Here is a 17,410-nt window from a genome sequence, read left to right as displayed (position 1 = left end):
ACAATCTGCCAGATCCTTGGGCGTGTCGTCTAGCCGTGGTGAAAAGCATAGGACACATAATCCCTGTATTTTGCACCTGGCGTGCAACGCACTCCTCTCTCAGAACAGTGACAACATACACTGAGAATACAAAACATTCAGAACTGCTCTTTCCATGACATAGACTGACCAGGTGAATTCGGCCGAAAGCTATGATCCCTTAGATGTCTCTTGTTAAATCCACTTCAGTCAGTGTAGATGAAGGGGATGAGACAGGTTAAAGAAGGATTGTTAAGCCTTGAGACATGGATTGTGTATGTGTGCAATTCAGAGGGTGAATGGGAAAGACAAAATATTTAATTGGCTTTGAACGTGGTATGGTAGTAGGTGCCAGGCAGATTTGTGTCAAGAACTGCAATGCTGCTGGGTGTTTCACGTTCAACAGATTGTGTATCAAGAATGGTCCACCAACCAAAGGACATCCAGCCAACTTGACACAACTGTGGGAAGCATTGGAGTCAACATGGGCCAGCATTCCTGTGGAACGCTTTCGACACCTTGTAGAGTCCATGCCCCAACGAATTGAGGCTGTTCTGAGGACAAAAGTGGGGGTGCAACTCAATATTAGGTGTTCATAATGTTTGATACACTCAGTGTATACAGTACGTGAGCATTCTAATTATTCAGCCCCAACTTTTACCATTCAATGACTTGAAAAGGAATAGGAAATATGTAAACATTTATTGACAGTAAGAAGGTTTGTCTCTGGTGTTAAGATCAAATGCATACAACATCACTGTAATTCACAAGGCATTGTGGTGTGAAAAAAACACATCATCTCCAGAACATAATACGCAAGATACTGCCATCTTGTGTCATAATTTCACAACATTTAATTTATGCTTCAGGGCCAGCCATGGGAAGTCTCATTTGTGTTGTAGGCACAGCCACTGATTTTTTTCTTCAGGCCCAGCCATGGGAAGTATAAGATAGCATAGATTTGCAAACAATTATTTTTTACATATTTTGAATATCCCTGTAAAGCTGTGTTACACCATTGTACTTATTCAAACGCATTGATTGATTTAATAACCATGACTGCATATGATCCTAATTCAGGACTGAATATTCTGTTTCCCTGGAGCCTGTAATCCCAGTGTCCCCAGTGTTCAGGAGAGCCGTCTGGTCTGGACGACCCAGTCAGCGAACTGGGAGACCAGGGCGTACACACCAGGGCGCTGGGGGCGGCCACACCCCACACCAAAAGAAATCACGCCCACCTGCACCCAGTGGCCATCCTCTTCACACATGAGTGGACCTCCAGAGTCCCCCTAAAACAACAGGAAGACACAGTCAGTGGACATAATTCTCACACACTGTACATGGATATTACTAACTGTGGATGGCATTGTGTACAGCTGGCATTGTACTGTACAATACACAAATACCCAAACTTTACTATCCAGTGCTGCCTTGGGGGCAGTATACCATCTTTTGCTGCCCTGGGACAGTATACTATCTGAAAGTTTTCCTGGTGCAGTTCTTTCACAGACATGTAGCGTGTTCTGCCCACAGAGGGTTACGACCATTGAAATCCATGTACCTGGCAGGAGTCCACTCCCCCCTCAGAGTAGCCGGCACACACCATCCTGGCTGTAATGTTGTACTCAGGCAGCAGCTTCTGACACTCAGAGCGGCTCACCAGGGGCAGCACTGCCTGCTGCAGCACATTAGCTGCTGTGCCTGGAGGGAATAACAACATTTACAGACACATACATCAATTATAATGATCAATTTCAATTGTATGGCGCTTTTCATCAACCACATCCTCAGATTAACCTGTTAATGACAACTAACTCAGGAGGCTGAAGAAATTTGGCTTGGCACCTAAAACCCTCACAAGCTTTTACAATTGAGAGCATCCTGTCGGGCTGTATCACCGCCTGGTACGGCAACTGCACAGCCCGCAACCGCAGGGCTCTCCAGAGGGTGGTGCGGTCTGCCCAACGCATCATCGAGGGCAAACTACCTGCCCTCTAGGACACCTACAGCACCCGATTTCACAGGAAGGCCAAAAAGATCATCAAGGACAACAACCACCCAAGCCACTGCCTGTTCACCCCGCTATCATCCAGAAGGCGAGGTCAGTACAGGTGCATCAAAGCTGGGACCAAGAGACTGAAAAACAGCTTCTATCTCAAGGTCATCAGACTGTTAAATAGCCATCACTAGCACATTAGAGGCTGCTGTCCTATACATTGACTTGAACTCACTGGCAACTTTAATAATTGGAACGCTAGTCACTTTAATAATAATGTTTACATATTTTCCATTACATCTCATATGTATATACTGTATTCTGTCCTGTTCTACTGTATCTTACTCTATGCCGCTCTGACATTGCTCGTCCAAATATTTATATATTCTTAATTCCATTCCTTTACATTAGATTGGGTGTATTGTTAGACATTAATTGTTAGATATTACTGCACTGTTGGAGCTAGAAACACAAGCATTTCGCTACACCTGCAATAACATCTGCTAAACACGTGTATGTGACAAATAACATTTGATTTGATTGAGTGACACCAGAGTCCTAACCTTGCTCTACTTCTGCTCCCCAGCCTGCAATGAAACACTTCCTCCCAGCCTCAAACTGCTGGTCACTTGCTGGCAGACAGATGGGTTGAATGTAATCTGTAAAAGAAGGATCTGTGTGAAGATTATATCCTGTGTGTGTGGATCTGTGTGAAGATTATATCCTGTGTGTGTGGATCTGTGTGAAGATTATATCCTGTGTGTGTGGATCTGTGTGAAGATTATGTCCTGTGTGTGTGGATCTGTGTGAATATTATATCCTGTGTGTGTGGATCTGTGTGAATATTATATCCTGTGTGTGTGGATCTGTGTGAAGATTATATCCTGTGTGTGTGGATCTGTGTGAATATTATATCCTGTGTGTGTGGATCTGTGTGAATATTATATCCTGTGTGTGTGGATCTGTGTGAATATTATATCCTGTGTGTGTGGATCTGTGTGAATATTATATCCTGTGTGTGTGGATCTGTGTGAATATTATATCCTGTGTGTGTGGATCTGTGTGAATATTATATCCTGTGTGTGTGGATCTGTGTGAATATTATATCCTGTGTGTGTGGATCTGTGTGAATATTATATCCTGTGTGTGTGTGGATCTGTGTGAATATTATATCCTGTGTGTGTGGACCTGTGTGAATATGTGAGGTACATCTACTTAATAATCCACTTTATATGAACACAACATGACACGGCCGCTTGTGCTCAGTGCCAATCTGACATAAGGTCAAACTCGCAGGCTATGTAGAGCAGAGGGGTGTTTGATTGCACACCTGTGAAGTTGACGTTTGTTTGAAGGTGCATCATTGCGATGTCAGCATCCTTGGTCCGTCTGTTGTAGTGTTTGTTCATGATGATGTGGTCAACCTTTCGGGTCTGTGATGGGAGGACATCTACACTGTCCTGGGAGTGAAGGCCCAAAACTGCCTCCCAGTTGGAAAGGTGAATATTTTTCCTGCAGGATAAAAAGACAACCGTCAATGTAGACATGGGCTGTAAAACTCCAAATGTACGGACCAGATAAACAATGGTAGAGCTACTCTGTACTCCAATAGGTCAAACTCAGTTGAGGGTAAATGCACAGAAACATGTGACATGTTGTGTGCAGAGAAAGGTGAGGCTCAGGTGTATACACAGTGTATATTTACAGTGTAGACAAAGTAAAGGTGAATACAGGAGCATAAACAAACAGTATAAATGCAGAGAAGGATTCCTCACCCATAAACGCAGTGTGCAGCGGTAACCAACCACTCGTTGTCAATCAGAGTAGCTCCACACACATGGCGACCCCTAAAGTACAGCGACACCATCCATGGCCACGCCCCCTTACGAGAGTCTGTCCCTCCCACCACTCTGACAGTTCCACTCTCCTCTGACTCCTCCTCTCCTTTCTCCTCCATCCTTCGTTCAGTGGACCCACTTTGATCCATCTTCTGGGAGACCATACGAACGCCACACGCTACAATGCACAGCATAGTGTTTTTTGAGTGTATTTTGTTCATTTGTCAAAATGTGTCAATGTCTATATGTGAATGAGTACTTACAGTATGTATCATGTTACTATGTTGATGCTTTATGCTTTTCATACTCACGTTGGTTGTCACATTCCAAAGATATAACCTTTTCACCCGTACATTTTTCACTATGGGAAATAGAAACAAACAGGTTGGATGTTGGTATGACTGTGAAATCAAAGTTGAATTATTAGAAGCAGGTAGCCTAGCGGTTAAGAGGGTTGGGCCAGTAACCGAAAGGTTGGATTTCCTCAATTCCCGAGCCGACAAGGTGAAAAATCTGTCGATGTGCCCTTGAGCAAGGCACTTAATTGCTCCTGTAAGTAGCTCTGGATAAGAGCGTCTGCTAAATTACTTCTTTTTTTTAACGTAAATGAAAGCTGTTTGTTGAATGTAGTGTACCTGGGGGTCAGGTCCAGGGTACCGTTGGCTGCCACACTCACGGTGGTGAAGGGAGAGTCTTTCTCTGTGGAGGGTATGAGCAGGGCACTTCCTGATCTAGAGTACATGTTAACACAGTGACTGACTTCATGTCCTTCACTCTGTCAAACATACAAAGAATGACTGTTTCACACACACACACACACACACACACACACACACACACACACACACACACACACACACACACACACACACACACACACACACACACACACACACACACACACACACACACACACACACACACACACACACACACAGCAGAGGTCTCACCTGTAGCCCAGGTAACGACACATGAAGTGGGAGAGCTGAGAGTTCCAGTGTTGACCACAGGTTGTGTACCGGGTGGTCTGGACCTGGAGCTGCAGATGTCTGACACTCGTACTGTCCACTGATACCTGATGCACTACAACGCATAGAATCATGGAGAACCACTTTACCAGTCTTTTGGCCCACGTGCCTTTAACTGGCATGAATTGCTGTATGGGTGTGAACAGGGTCACAGCTTCATTTGTTTTACTCACCACAGTCAGCTTCGTCTGAGGAGTCAGCGCAGTCTGGTTGGCCGTTACACACACTGACATTGGAGATACATTCTCCAGACTGACACCGATATTGCCCAGTGACACAAGGCTCTGGAATTTGAAATGACAAAGGCAGTTTGGTTACTTGGCTATTGAAGAACAAAGAGTACATCAGGTAAGGTTCATTCAGAACTACTAATTTTGGACTTTAGAATGTTGAATTGGTTACTTAATATAAAATCTTACTTGGCATGCCCAGTGCTAATCCAGATGTGAAGTTGGCACGGAACCCTCTGCCATACCCTGTACTGTCTGTAAAGAACATCACTGTGATCTGATTGGCTGTGGAGATCACATCTGGAAAGGTAGCATCAGTACCAGTGAAGACACCTGACAAAGAAACACGCATCAATTCACCACAGTAAACCTCACCTGCATTTTCAATAACAACTAACAGTGTCATGGTAACATGACAGAGGCTCGTGTAGGAAGGACGTCACAGTAGGCGGAGGGTCAGAGACTCACCAAGCAGTTCAGACTGTGGCCCCGCCCCATCCCGCACCTCCACCATGTCATAGGTCGACTCAACGTCAAAATCCAGGAAGTGAAGCAGGATGTTCCATCCTTCCCTGGCATGAAGAGTCCACAAACCTTGCCCAGGATAGACAGATGTATGAACACCACATTTCAACCAATTAGGGAAAAATTGAACAAAAAACTAAGTTCATACAAGAAGCCTTGTTTCCATAGGAGTGTGGGTAGTTGGGGGAGCTGAATGTAGAGTTGTGTTCCCAGAGGTCAAAAGGTCCTCCACAGTCAGCTGAGAAAGAGGAAGGAATACACGCTTTAGATGCAACCATGGAAAACAAGGACACGTGACATTAACGGACAAAGAACAGTGATTGTCAGGTGAGAGAGGGCGAGTTGGTGACTCAGTGGTAGTGGATGAGTGTGCTGGTTAACGATGAAGGGGTGGTTCTGTTCGGAATGGACGGCCTGTGTCAAAGTGTTCCATGTGAAGGCTATGTGGTTTTAAGAGTAACATACGAGGTATTGGAGGTGGTGTTGTAGGGGTGGGAACCACTGTTGGGTCTGGTGGGTCCGCCCCACAGGGACCATTTGTCAGACTAATGTCATCCAGGGCGATGTCATTCTTCATAGCCCCCTTCTTCTGAGCCTCAAAAACCACCTGGAGAAGAACATCACAGCGAAGAGACAGATCCTTATAGACAGACGTAACATGCACAGCCAAGTATAACAGCGTGGCAATTACACCATGTGGGATTCAGAGCGCTCTGACCGTTGCATCAGCTGTGCTGTTCAGGGTGACCTGGCCGAAGTGCCAGTTATCTCCATAGTTCCCCTCCTTCTGGAAGACCACAATGACTGAAGCTTCTCTGACCACAGAAGTTGACCGTCTCTCTACCAACACCCTCAGCCGATGCACATTCTCTCCATACATGTGGTACCTGGAGCAACAAGTAGCATAAATGCACATCTGGTGAGAGGCTATGTGTTTAGAGATGGATATCCACAGACAGTACATGAATAGAGGGAGAGAGGGTCACTGGGTGCTGACTGTTGCACCCTCGACAACTACTGTGATTATTATTATTTGACCATGCTGGTCATTTATGAACATTTGAACATCTTGGCCATGTTCTGTTATAATCTCCACCCGGCACAGCCAGAAGAGGACTGGCCACCCCTCATAGCCTGGTTCCTCTCTAGGTTTTGGCCTTTCTAGGGAGTTTTTCCTAGCCACCGTGCTTCTACACCTGCATTGCTTACTGTTTGTGGTTTTAGGCTGGGTTTCTGTACAGCACTTTGAGATATCAGCTGATGTAATTTGATTTGACTTACCAGAACTTCAGACACATCGGTTCCTTTGAGTGAGCTAATCGGAGGCTGCGGATCTTGAAGTTCTTCTCCCACTGGCCAGGGCTTCCCGGTGTGACAATGTAGTAGCCTGTTTCGTCAGAACACAATAACAGTCAAAGAACAGAAACAAACTGCAGCAATGCGGCTTCGAAATAAAATCGTAAAGTCTCAGCTAAGTAAAGTAATGTCTTGTCACACAATGACACACCTGATTGGTTACCAAATGTATGGTCAAAGTTTGGGCCTGTGAAAGGGGGGAATGTGGGGAAATTGGTGCGTATCCAGTCCCCTTCATCCTCAGGCTCCTGCCTCCAGAAACACAGGCCCTCCTCAAAGGAGCAGCTCAGCCTCTCCTCATCTGAGAGGACAGAGAGGAACACTGTCACGGTCATTTCACAGAGACCCAAAACCAAATCCTATTGCAATCTTCCTTCTAGTTTGTTTTGATAACTTCAAAGGAAATCTTTTAGTCAGGGTTTCCCAAACTCAGTCCTCGGGACCCCAAGGGGTGCACGTTTTGGTTATTGCCCTAGGACTACACAGCTGATTCAAATAATAAACTAATCATCAAGCTTTGATCATTTGAATCAGCTGTGTAGTGTTAGTGCAAGAACCAAAACGTGCACCCCTTAGGGTCCCGGGGACTGAGTTTGGGATACGCTGCTTTAAGTTTACTAGAGAGGTTGCTGATGTCTTCTGCTGAGTAGGTGGCATTAAATCCTTGGAAATTGTTGTAATCGTCAGAAGAGAACTCAACAGTGGCCTTGTCAGACAGCAGCCACACAGTGCCTGGGGAACGGCCTGACAGCAGGTCTGAAACACAGCCATAGTGGGTGGTAGGTGTGCTATTACTGTAGTTTAATATAGATATTTTGCTGTATAGAAATTAGTACATATTTGCTCAGGAGTGTTATATACTTACATGTCAGATTTTTCCCCTGTCCTGTGCCCTCATACAGACTGAGAGTATCAATCTCTTCTTCTGTGTCGAATGAGTGGAAATTCATCGTTATGGCCAGTCCTTTCTGAACTCTAAAAATAAAAAATATACAGTACCAGTCAAAAGTTTGGACACATCTACTAATTCAAGGGGTTTTTCTTTATTTTTACTATTTTCTACATTGTAAAATAATAGTGAAGACATCAAAACTATGAAATAACATGTAGTAAACCCACACTATTACACCTCCTCCTCCTCCATGCTTCACGGTGAGAACCACACATGCAGAGATCATCCGTTCAGCTACTCTGCGTCTCACAAAGACACGGCGGTTGGAACCAAAAATCTCAAATTTGGACTCATCAGACCAAAGGACAGATTTCCACCGGTCTAATGTCCATTGCTCGTGTTTCTTGGCCCAAGCAAGTCTCTTCTTCTCATTGGTGTCCTTTAGTAGTCGTTTCTTTGCGTCAATTTGACCATGAAGGCCTGATTCTCTCAGTCTCCTCTGAACAGTTGATGTTGAGATGTGTCTGTTACTTAAACTCTGTGAAGCATTTATTTGGGCTGCAATTTCTGAGGCTGGTAGCTCTAATGAACTTATCCTCTGCAGCAGAGGTAACTCTGGGTCTTCCTTTCCTGTGGCGGTCCTCATGAGAGCCAGTTTCATCATAGCGCTTGATGGTTTTTGCGACTGCACTTCACGAAACGTTGACTGACCTTCATGTCTTGAAGTATTAATGGACTGTCGTCTCCCTGCAAAGTTCTTGAAATTTTCCGTATTGACTGATCTTCATGTCTTAAAGTAATGATGGACTGTGGTTTTTCTTTGCTTATTTGAGCTGTTCTTGCCATAATATGGACTTGGTCTTTTACCAAATAGGGCTATCTTCTGTATACCACCCCTACCTTGACACAACACAACTGATTGGCTCAAACGCATTAAGAAGGAAAGAAATTCCACAAATTAACTTTTTACAAGGCACATCTGTTAATTGAAATGCATTCCAGGTGACTACCTCATGAGAGTATGCCAAGAGCGTGCAAAGCTGTCATCAAGGGAAAGGGTGGCAACTTTGAAGAATCTCAAATATGAAATATATTTGTCACACTTTTTGGGTTACGACATGATTCCATATGTGTTATTTCATAGTTTTGATGTCTTCACTATTATTCTACAATGTAGAAAATAGTAAAAATAAAGAAAAACCATAGAATGAGTAGGTTTCTCCAAACTTTTGACTGGTACTGTATATATAAAAAAAATATTTTTAATTAAGGTAGCACAAAAAGTAAAGAGGTAGCACTGGTATGTCAGGTAAAAGTATATGAAAGTGAGTAGTGTGTAATTAGTATGAGAAGCAGGACTACCGTATGACCCAGCGGCAAATCATGCCATTGTTGTAGAGGAGAGGGAAGTTTTCAGAATGGAAGGAGCCCGTAGGACCAAGAAGAAGGAATTGGCCATCGCACTTTGTTGCTATGAAAATATGAGAGATATCCACACAGTTCAAGTCTATTATACTACCAATGCACTCATGACCACATTACCAGACCCCACATTGTGCGTTGACATGGCATTCTTGTTACTCTGTACCATCTATATATTCAAGAACAATGTTTATCCACTTCATTATTACTCATCCACCAGCCGGATCTCACCTAGAGGGTTCTAAATGGAACCCCAAAAAGGATTCTACCTGGAACCAAAAAGGGTTCTACCTGGAACCAAAAAGGGTTATCCTATGGGGACAGCCGAAGAACAATTTTGGAATAATTTTTTCTAAGAGTGTAGGGACGAGGTTACATAATCAGCAAACACTGAGTCTCAAACACTCACCACAGAGAGTATGGTTTTCATCTGAGCCATCAGGACAATTGTCTACTCCGTCACAAAACTGCATGGTGGCCACACATGTAGTACCATCCCCACAGGCCATATGATAAGGTGGGCATTTCCCTGTGGACATTAATCATCATTCGCCATCATCAATTAAATGTTTTTAAAAAATGGTACTGGTACAGTACTACAGTACGACTAATCTACTGTAAGTGTTTCCTATCGATTCCGTTCTCACCTGAAGAAGATGTAGTGGAAAGATGAGGTGTGGTGGTCAGTTTGGTTGAAGAGGTCGGCTGGTATGTAGTTAGGTCCTCTTTCACTAAACACAAACATCATATAGGTTCAAATTCTCAATGCTGCATTTCACACAAGTCTTCTGGATGAATAACGTGGTAATAGATCTAGATCCCATTTTCCTCCCAATACTATGATCATGAATCGGTATGTAAGGTGTGTTTTACACCTACAGTGCATACGGAAAGTATTCTGACTCTACCTTTTTCCACATTTTGTTACGTTACAGCCTTATTCTGAAATGGATCAAATAAAACATTTTCCTCATCATTCTACACAAAATAACCCATAATGACAAAGTGAAAACAGGTTTTTAGAAATGTTCGCAAATGTATTAAACCTAGAAGACAGAAATACCTTATTTACATAAGTATCCAGACCCTTTGCTATGAGACTTGAAAAATTTTGCTCAGATGCATCCTGTTTCCTTTGATCATCTTTGAGATGTTTTTACGACTTCATTTGAGTCCACCTGTGGTTAATTATATTGATTGGGCATGATTTAGAAAGTCTATATAAGGTCCCACTGTTGACAGTGCATGTCAGAGAAAAAACCAAGCCATGAGGTCGAAGGACTTGTCCGTAGAGCTCCGAGACAGGATTGTGTCGGGCACAGATCTGGGGAAGGGGACCAAATAAATTCTGCAGCATTGAAGGTCCCCAAGAACACAGTGGCCTCCATAATTCTTAAATGGAAGAAGTTTGGAACCACCAAGACTCTTCCTAGAGCTGGCCTCCCGGCCAAACTGAGCAATCGAGGGAGAAGGGCCTTGGTCAGGGAGGTGACCAAGAACCCGATGGTCACTTTGACAGAGCTCCAGAGTTCCTCTGTGGAGATGGGAGAACCTTCCAGAAGGACAACCATCTCCGCAGCACTCACACCAATCAGGCCTTTATGGTAGAGTGGCCATACGGAAGCCACTCCTCAGTAAAAGGCATATGACAGCCCACTTGGAGTTTGCCAAAAGGCACCTAAAGACTCTCAGACCATTAGAAACAATATTCTCTGGTCTGATGAAACCAAGATTGAACTCTTTGGCCAGAATGCCAAGCGTCACGTCTGGAGGAAATCTGGCGAAGCGTGGTGGAAGAATCATGCTGTGGAGATGTTTTTCAGTAGCAGGCACTGGAAGACTAGTCAGGATCAAGGGAAAGATCAACGGTGCAAAGTACAGAGAGATCCTTCATGAAGAACTGCTCCAGAGCGCTGTGGAACTCAGACTGGGGTGAAAGTTCACCTTCCAACAGTACAACAACCCTAAGCACACAACCAAGACAATGCAGGAGTGGCTTCGGGACAAGTCTCTGAATGTCCTTGAGTGTCCCAGTCAGAGCCCGGACTTGAAACCGATCGAAAATCTCTGGAGAGACCTGAAAATAGCTGTGCAGCGAAACTCCCCATCCAACCTGACAAAGCATGAGAGGATCTGCAGACAATGGGTGAAACTCCCCAAATACAAGTATGCCAAGCTTGTAGCGTCATACCCACGATGACTCGAGGCTGTAATCACTGCCCAAGGTGCTTCAGCAAAGTACTGAGTAAAGTGTGTGAATACTTATGTAAATGTGATATTTCAGTTGTTTTTAATACATTTGCAATAAACTATAAAAAATAAAGAGAGTCACACACTTCATATATAAACTCCCAGTAATTTATAACATTTGCAAAAAAATCTAAAAACCTATTTTAGCTTTGTCAAAAAAAACGATTTCATCCATTTTAGAATAAGGCTGTAACGTAACAAAATGTGGGAAAAAATAAAGGGGTCTAAATACTTTCCAGATTTACTGTATACCTGTGACCTGGACGCTATTTTGGTTAACCACCAGGCCCCCAGTGCTCTGAAGCCCAGCCACCAGCTGCTGCTCTGCCTCCTTCACCTCCACACTCTGACGAAACTGCAGGTCAAAGTTCACCACCACACTGCCATTGCTGTCACATGGGGGGATTCATGGTCAGAAATGCTATAATGACATTGTCACTTTCAGTATATGTAACTATGCTATGAGGTTGTCATTTGTAAACATCATTATACACATACTGTCTCACCTGAATTCTAAAACTTCACAGGCCTTGAAGTCATTATTGAGGGAGCCACGGCTGTAAGCGTCAGATATCTGTGAGAAAATACAGTATTTATAATACAAGGCTAAAGTGTGTAGGAGAGTGGACAGGAGAATGATACGTGTGTGTATGGTATCCCGACATACCAGATGCTCTGTGTCGAAGGCCAGGGACTTAAACTGCAGACTGCTCCTGTTTCTCAGCTTCTCAGTAAACACAGCCCCCCTCGTAATGACCAGCCTCCCACTGAACACAGACTCAGTCCCACCTAGTCCACACTGGTCCACTGTGGCAAACACACATACTGTAAGTGACTGACACTTGTCACTCCATATAAGACCAACAGATCAAAAACAAAAAGTGACTGACACTTGTCACTCCATATAAGACCAACAGATCAAAAACAAAACTATGGCAAATGGATATGTTTTACCCAGAAGTTATATGGAGCATAGAGTATTACATTTGATTTCTATACAAACATACTGACCGTTTTAGTGACAGAAATGGGAGGAAAGAAAACAAAAGTCTGGAGTGTTTTTTCTCACAGTCAGTCTGCATGGCGAGCCAGGTGATGATGATGAGGCTGACACACACCGCCAGCAGGGTCAGACACAGGACACTCAGCAGCACCTCCGTGGACGACCAACGTCGCTTCCCACGCCACATGGCTCCCTGACGTCCTCACACGCTCACGCGGTCTTCTTGTCCTTCAGCTGACACCTCACACTGAATTCCCTGTGATTCAATCACTTTCACTGTCATGAACTATCACAGGATTCTGCACTGTGGAGTGAGTCTCCAACTACGTCCTACGTTTTCTGTTGTATCTACAGCCTGCTTCTTTGACTCTCCGCCGAGGAGAATTTCTCTGCTCTCCCATGAGCAGGGCTACTTATTCATGAGAGCTTGGCCCTTTATCTCTGTGAGGGGCAGCAGTAAACCTTTTATTGTGCACTGGAACAACAAAGTGATAGCCAATCTATGCTGCATCACTGGTGATCTCACTAATGAGTGTCCTTAATAACAAGAGCACTGAGAACGACAAAAGAAGTAAGTTGGTCTAAAGGACGGGGGTTGGGACAGTCCCTTCACCCCCAAACCTATATCAATCTGACAGCATGTGATACGATGAAATAAAAGAATACAACTTCCAAACGGACGATACTCCACACACATGTAGGGTGCACTGCATATACCAAACATTATGAACACTTTCCTAATATTGAGTTACACCCACCCCCTTTTGCCCTCAGAACAGCCTCAATTCGTCAGGGCATGGATTCTACATGGTGTCAAAAGCGTTCCACAGGGATGCTGGCCCATGTTGAATCCAATGCTTCCCACAGTTGTGTCAAGTTGGCTGGATGTCCTTTGGTGGACCATTCTTGATATATAGAATGGTGGTGGACCATTCTTGATATATACAGGAAACTGTTGAGCGTGAAACACCCAGCAGCATTGCAGTTCTTGACACAAACCGGTGCGCCTGGCACCTACTACAGTACCATACCCCGTTCAAAGGCACTTAAATATTTTGTTTTACCCGTTCACCCTCTGAATGGCACACATACACTATCCATGTCTCAATTGTCCCAAGGCTTAAAAGTCCTTCTTTAACCGGTCTCCTCTCCCTCGTCTACACTGACTGAAGTGGATTTAACAAGTGACATCAATAAGGGATCATACTGTAGATTTCACATGGATTCACCTGGACAGTCTGTCGTGGACAGAGCAGATTTTCTTAATATTTTGTACACTCAACGTCCACGCACAAACTATCAAACACATACACACTACAAGAAAGGTATATTCTACATAATATCCATCGCAGAAACATAAATCCACTCCTGTCTTTAAGTAGACTTTGAACACTGATATGTGAGTGAGCTATTAATGCCACCTTATCACAGAAGGTACCCTCTGATAGTGACATCGCTCTTGTCGCCCTCTCTGACATGGAATTCCTTCTAGAACATCAGACAACATGCGTCCTCATAGTAAATTACTAAGGCTCAGATATTGCCTAAGTCAGAGTTCGCTACTTATTTAATCTATGCGCTAAATTCAGCTCTCACTAAAGCTGTCAATCAGAGTTCATACAGCATTGTTTATTACCAAAGCAATAAAATGAAGGAGAACCATACCGGAAGTCCTCCGTCATAAACATTACATCAGAGCTAAGGTAATTCCATCTAAATAGATCAAAGGTGATTCTGGCTAAATAGAATATTTAGATAGAATCTAAGTATAATCATGTGCAAGTATCAACACCAGATTTGTTTAAGCCCTATTCTAAATGAGCTACATGATGCGAGGTCAGAAAAAGGAATAGTTTCTGCTACTAGAAGTGACCATCATTCTTGAATCTACCTACACATCCAACTTAAAACAAAGCAACAGTAAACATCGTTCCCCCACGAATAATGCAGCCCCCCTTGGCACAGTTGAGATCGCATGTGACTATCACATTTCAGTTAATTACTATAGCTCCCGCCTTGGGTCAATCAGTGTAATTTTGTAAACGCCAGATCTCAATGGCAAGATACATCATTCAATCAAGTTTAGTCCAAATCAGGCAAGTGCTGTCTGTGATATTGCGTGTAACTAACGTACTAACGGACAGAGACACATCCACAGTCCCCTCCCCGATTTCATGGTGGGGACAATGAGAATGATGACAGTTATGCCTAATTCTGTCACACAGTTAGAAGTGCTGCTTGCGTTCCAATAATCTGTGTGCAAAAATCACTTGAACTCATAAATCAAATTGCCAAACATTTAAGTTCCTTTTCCTTCAGGAAATGTGCAATTTATTTGGTGTAAACACCAGACGATCAAACAGAAAAACAGTCAGAGCATATGAAACAAAACTACGTAAATAGATAAATACATATATTTGTACAGGAATATTCAAAGGAATACTGTGGGCTATATTTAAGAGCAGCCGGTCTTTAATGGTTGTACAGTGTTTGTGCATTTGTAAAGCTGAGAAAATGACAATCCTCACAACCACACAGCTTGTGGGCATCTTAGTATATTAGGGTCTTGACTCTTGAGCGTATGCTACACGTTTAAACTTGTATGTGGATGATCAATGCTAATTGTTTATTTGAGTGTTTGTGCTCACTTTTTGCATCTGTTCCTGTGCCTCTGCAGTCTGCTCTCCCTGCTTCTTCTGTGTTTGCGTAGCTTCGCAGGCTCCCCTTCTCCTTGCTGAGCTGTCTGCCTCTTAGGCCCTTCACTTTGGTGAGCTGTCTGCTTGTTGGGCTGGGTAGAGCTGGGAGGCAGGGGGAGCAGGAGGGCCTGACCCTGGCTGGGACAGGGGGGTCGTGTAAGGGCCCATTGGGGATATCCTGGCATTGGCCAGGGCAGCAGGGGGGCAATAGGGGGACACAAGGGTGACGGGGGGACATAGTAGTGAGGCTGGGGAGGGATGATACTCAGAGGGTACTGCTCAGAAGGGTAGCCACGCACCTACAACACACAACAACAAAAAACTGCTAGTCAAGCACCTAATTTGTTTTACAAGGAAAGGGAGATATCTAGTCAGTTGCACAACTGAATGCATTCAAAGTACTGAATGTTGAAAATATCTCCCTCTAATTCCCAGTGAGTCCTCACCATGTTGCTCCAGTGTAACTTGTCCTGGCAGGAGACGCTGCCATCAGCACGCCCTGTGAAGTGGAACACAGATGACTCTGGGAGGCCTGCGTTCATACTAAGAAGAATAAACAGACGGTCAAGCATTAGATACAATCTGTTCATAACATTAGCCAAAACGAAGACGCTCTGAAATGACATGGTCTGGCCCGATTCACCTGGGTGTGTCATGTGAAGGGTCATCACGGTCATCCTCTGTGCCTTGAGGTCCAGATCCCCCATCCTGGTGGGAGCTACCTACAGGGGGGCAAGGGGGAGGGCCTAAAAACCTCCACCCTACCTATCTACAATGCACTGATATCCCTAAGTAGCTGAAACAACAGTTACTTTAAGAACACAACCTGCTTCATGTACAGAGCAAATTATGAATTAATAGGTTTTGGAAATGTCCTGATGCTAAATTGCTGCTCTGCAAACTTCATAAGTCCAAATGGGTGAGTTAAAGCTGCAATTCTTAATTATGATACAAAACACTGGCCTACCGGTGCCGTACTGCAGCCTGATTTGACGGCCAAAGAGCCAAGTGCCATTCAGCAAGGCAATGGCATAGGGTACAGCTTCAGCATGCTTGTAATACACAAACCCATATGACCTTTGGCGACCCTCGCGGTCTCGAGCGATGGTGACCTTCTTCAGTGGCCCAGCCTGGTGGTATGAAACAAGGCACGATGTAAACGTGAAACACCAGATGCAGATAATGATTTATTTTTTTACAGATAAGACATTATATTGCTGTGCAACTTCCTTTTTGTTGCATTTCACCTGTGGCCACCAACATCAATGGATGTGGCCTTATCCTGATTCTCAATCTTATCATCTCTGCATGTTTTTCACATTTAGTGTAAAAAGTGCTTTGGCTTGATAGAAATCAAACCAATGACACTACCGCATGAAACAGATGACAAAGGAATTTGGCCAACATGTATTTTAAATTGAAAACACAAATTAATTTCCACCCACAGAGAGAGCCAGCTGCAAGACCTGCTTAGTTGGGCTGCAACCACTGTCACCAGGGGTGTATTCATTATGCCAATTCTGTTGCAATCGTTTCTTAAACGGAAGAAACGAAACGGTGAATGACTGCTTGGACTAATGATTACACAGACAGGCAGACAGCTCAGCTGGAGTAAACGCTAGTGGTTTTATTTCACACACACATCCATTGCCATGTATTTCGTCAAGTTTTAGAGCCTGTGGAAAATAGGAGCCTACCTGCAAAAATAGCTCGAAAAGAATTTCCTCATTAGCTGAACTGCCTAAATTAGCCACAAAGACAGTTTTGTCTGCCTCTTTATGGATCTGCATAATGGTCCTCGGAACTTGTTGAGTTATATTTCACCAGCTCTGAAGACCACTAACCTGCTGCTAGATCAAAATTACATTGATCTGCGTTTGCCGTAAAAAGGATACCAATAATAGTACATTGCGACATCTGAGGTACACAATTTGTAACACTAGGGGACGCTGTTGCTTATCCGAAGGTCCAGGTGACATGCTGCCCATTAGTAGCGAAAGTTTTCAGAGCGCAAAAGGTTTATCCTGTGCTAAACATTAGATTATACTTTATTGATCAAAAGTGAAAGTTGATTGCAAACAAAAATTATAACAGAAAAACCACAGAATTACTCCAGAATAACTCTGTGTTCCTTATGCTCAATGTTCAACTTT

General features: G+C 43.8%; 2 protein-coding genes across 2 annotated transcripts; both read right to left on the bottom strand.

The window, feature by feature from the left end:
• Positions 1-701: 701 nt before the first annotated feature.
• On the bottom strand, positions 702-12,748 carry tmprss15 (transmembrane serine protease 15). Its single transcript, XM_071339941.1, has 25 exons — positions 12,628-12,748; positions 12,226-12,365; positions 12,065-12,132; positions 11,811-11,947; positions 9,956-10,039; positions 9,718-9,837; positions 9,249-9,357; positions 7,860-7,969; positions 7,613-7,750; positions 7,146-7,295; positions 6,920-7,025; positions 6,357-6,525; positions 6,104-6,245; positions 5,787-5,876; positions 5,582-5,707; positions 5,303-5,446; positions 5,057-5,167; positions 4,806-4,938; positions 4,491-4,586; positions 4,167-4,216; positions 3,793-4,033; positions 3,348-3,529; positions 2,581-2,676; positions 1,583-1,722; positions 702-1,310 (listed from the first exon to the last, which is right to left on the bottom strand). Exons 1-25 carry the CDS (start codon positions 12,746-12,748, stop codon positions 1,149-1,151), a joined length of 3,165 nt encoding a protein of 1,054 aa, XP_071196042.1. The 3' UTR covers positions 702-1,148.
• A 2,111-nt stretch (positions 12,749-14,859) lies between these two features.
• On the bottom strand, positions 14,860-17,166 carry rbm11 (RNA binding motif protein 11). Its single transcript, XM_071337801.1, has 5 exons — positions 16,955-17,166; positions 16,225-16,387; positions 15,901-15,979; positions 15,704-15,800; positions 14,860-15,556 (listed from the first exon to the last, which is right to left on the bottom strand). Exons 1-5 carry the CDS (start codon positions 17,045-17,047, stop codon positions 15,206-15,208), a joined length of 783 nt encoding a protein of 260 aa, XP_071193902.1. The 5' UTR covers positions 17,048-17,166; the 3' UTR covers positions 14,860-15,205.
• Between the last annotated feature and the right edge of the window lie 244 nt (positions 17,167-17,410).

The sequence above is a fragment of the Salvelinus alpinus genome, chromosome 13 (assembly GCF_045679555.1).
Source record: "Salvelinus alpinus chromosome 13, SLU_Salpinus.1, whole genome shotgun sequence".
In the NCBI taxonomy this organism is placed as follows: domain Eukaryota; kingdom Metazoa; phylum Chordata; class Actinopteri; order Salmoniformes; family Salmonidae; genus Salvelinus; species Salvelinus alpinus.
Note: the sequence above shows the minus strand (reverse complement) of the source record. Positions and strands in the feature narration are given on the sequence as shown.

Bases quoted from the DNA above. Each gene is read 5' to 3' on its own strand.
- tmprss15 (XM_071339941.1), bottom strand. From the start codon at position 12,748: ATGTGGCGTGGGAAGCGACGTTGGTCGTCCACGGAGGTGCTGCTGAGT. The intron at 6,526-6,919 runs GTAAGTCAAATC...TTGTTGCTCCAG, and splicing joins CCGATGTGTCTGAAGTTCTG to GTACCACATGTATGGAGAGA. The intron at 4,939-5,056 runs GTGAGTAAAACA...TATGCGTTGTAG, and splicing joins CTCAGACGAAGCTGACTGTG to TGCATCAGGTATCAGTGGAC.
- rbm11 (XM_071337801.1), bottom strand. From the start codon at position 17,047: ATGCAGATCCATAAAGAGGCAGACAAAACTGTCTTTGTGGCTAATTTA. The intron at 15,801-15,900 runs GTGAATCGGGCC...TATTCTTCTTAG, and splicing joins CCTTCACATGACACACCCAG to TATGAACGCAGGCCTCCCAG. The intron at 15,557-15,703 runs GTGAGGACTCAC...TGTGTGTTGTAG, and splicing joins AGTTACACTGGAGCAACATG to GTGCGTGGCTACCCTTCTGA.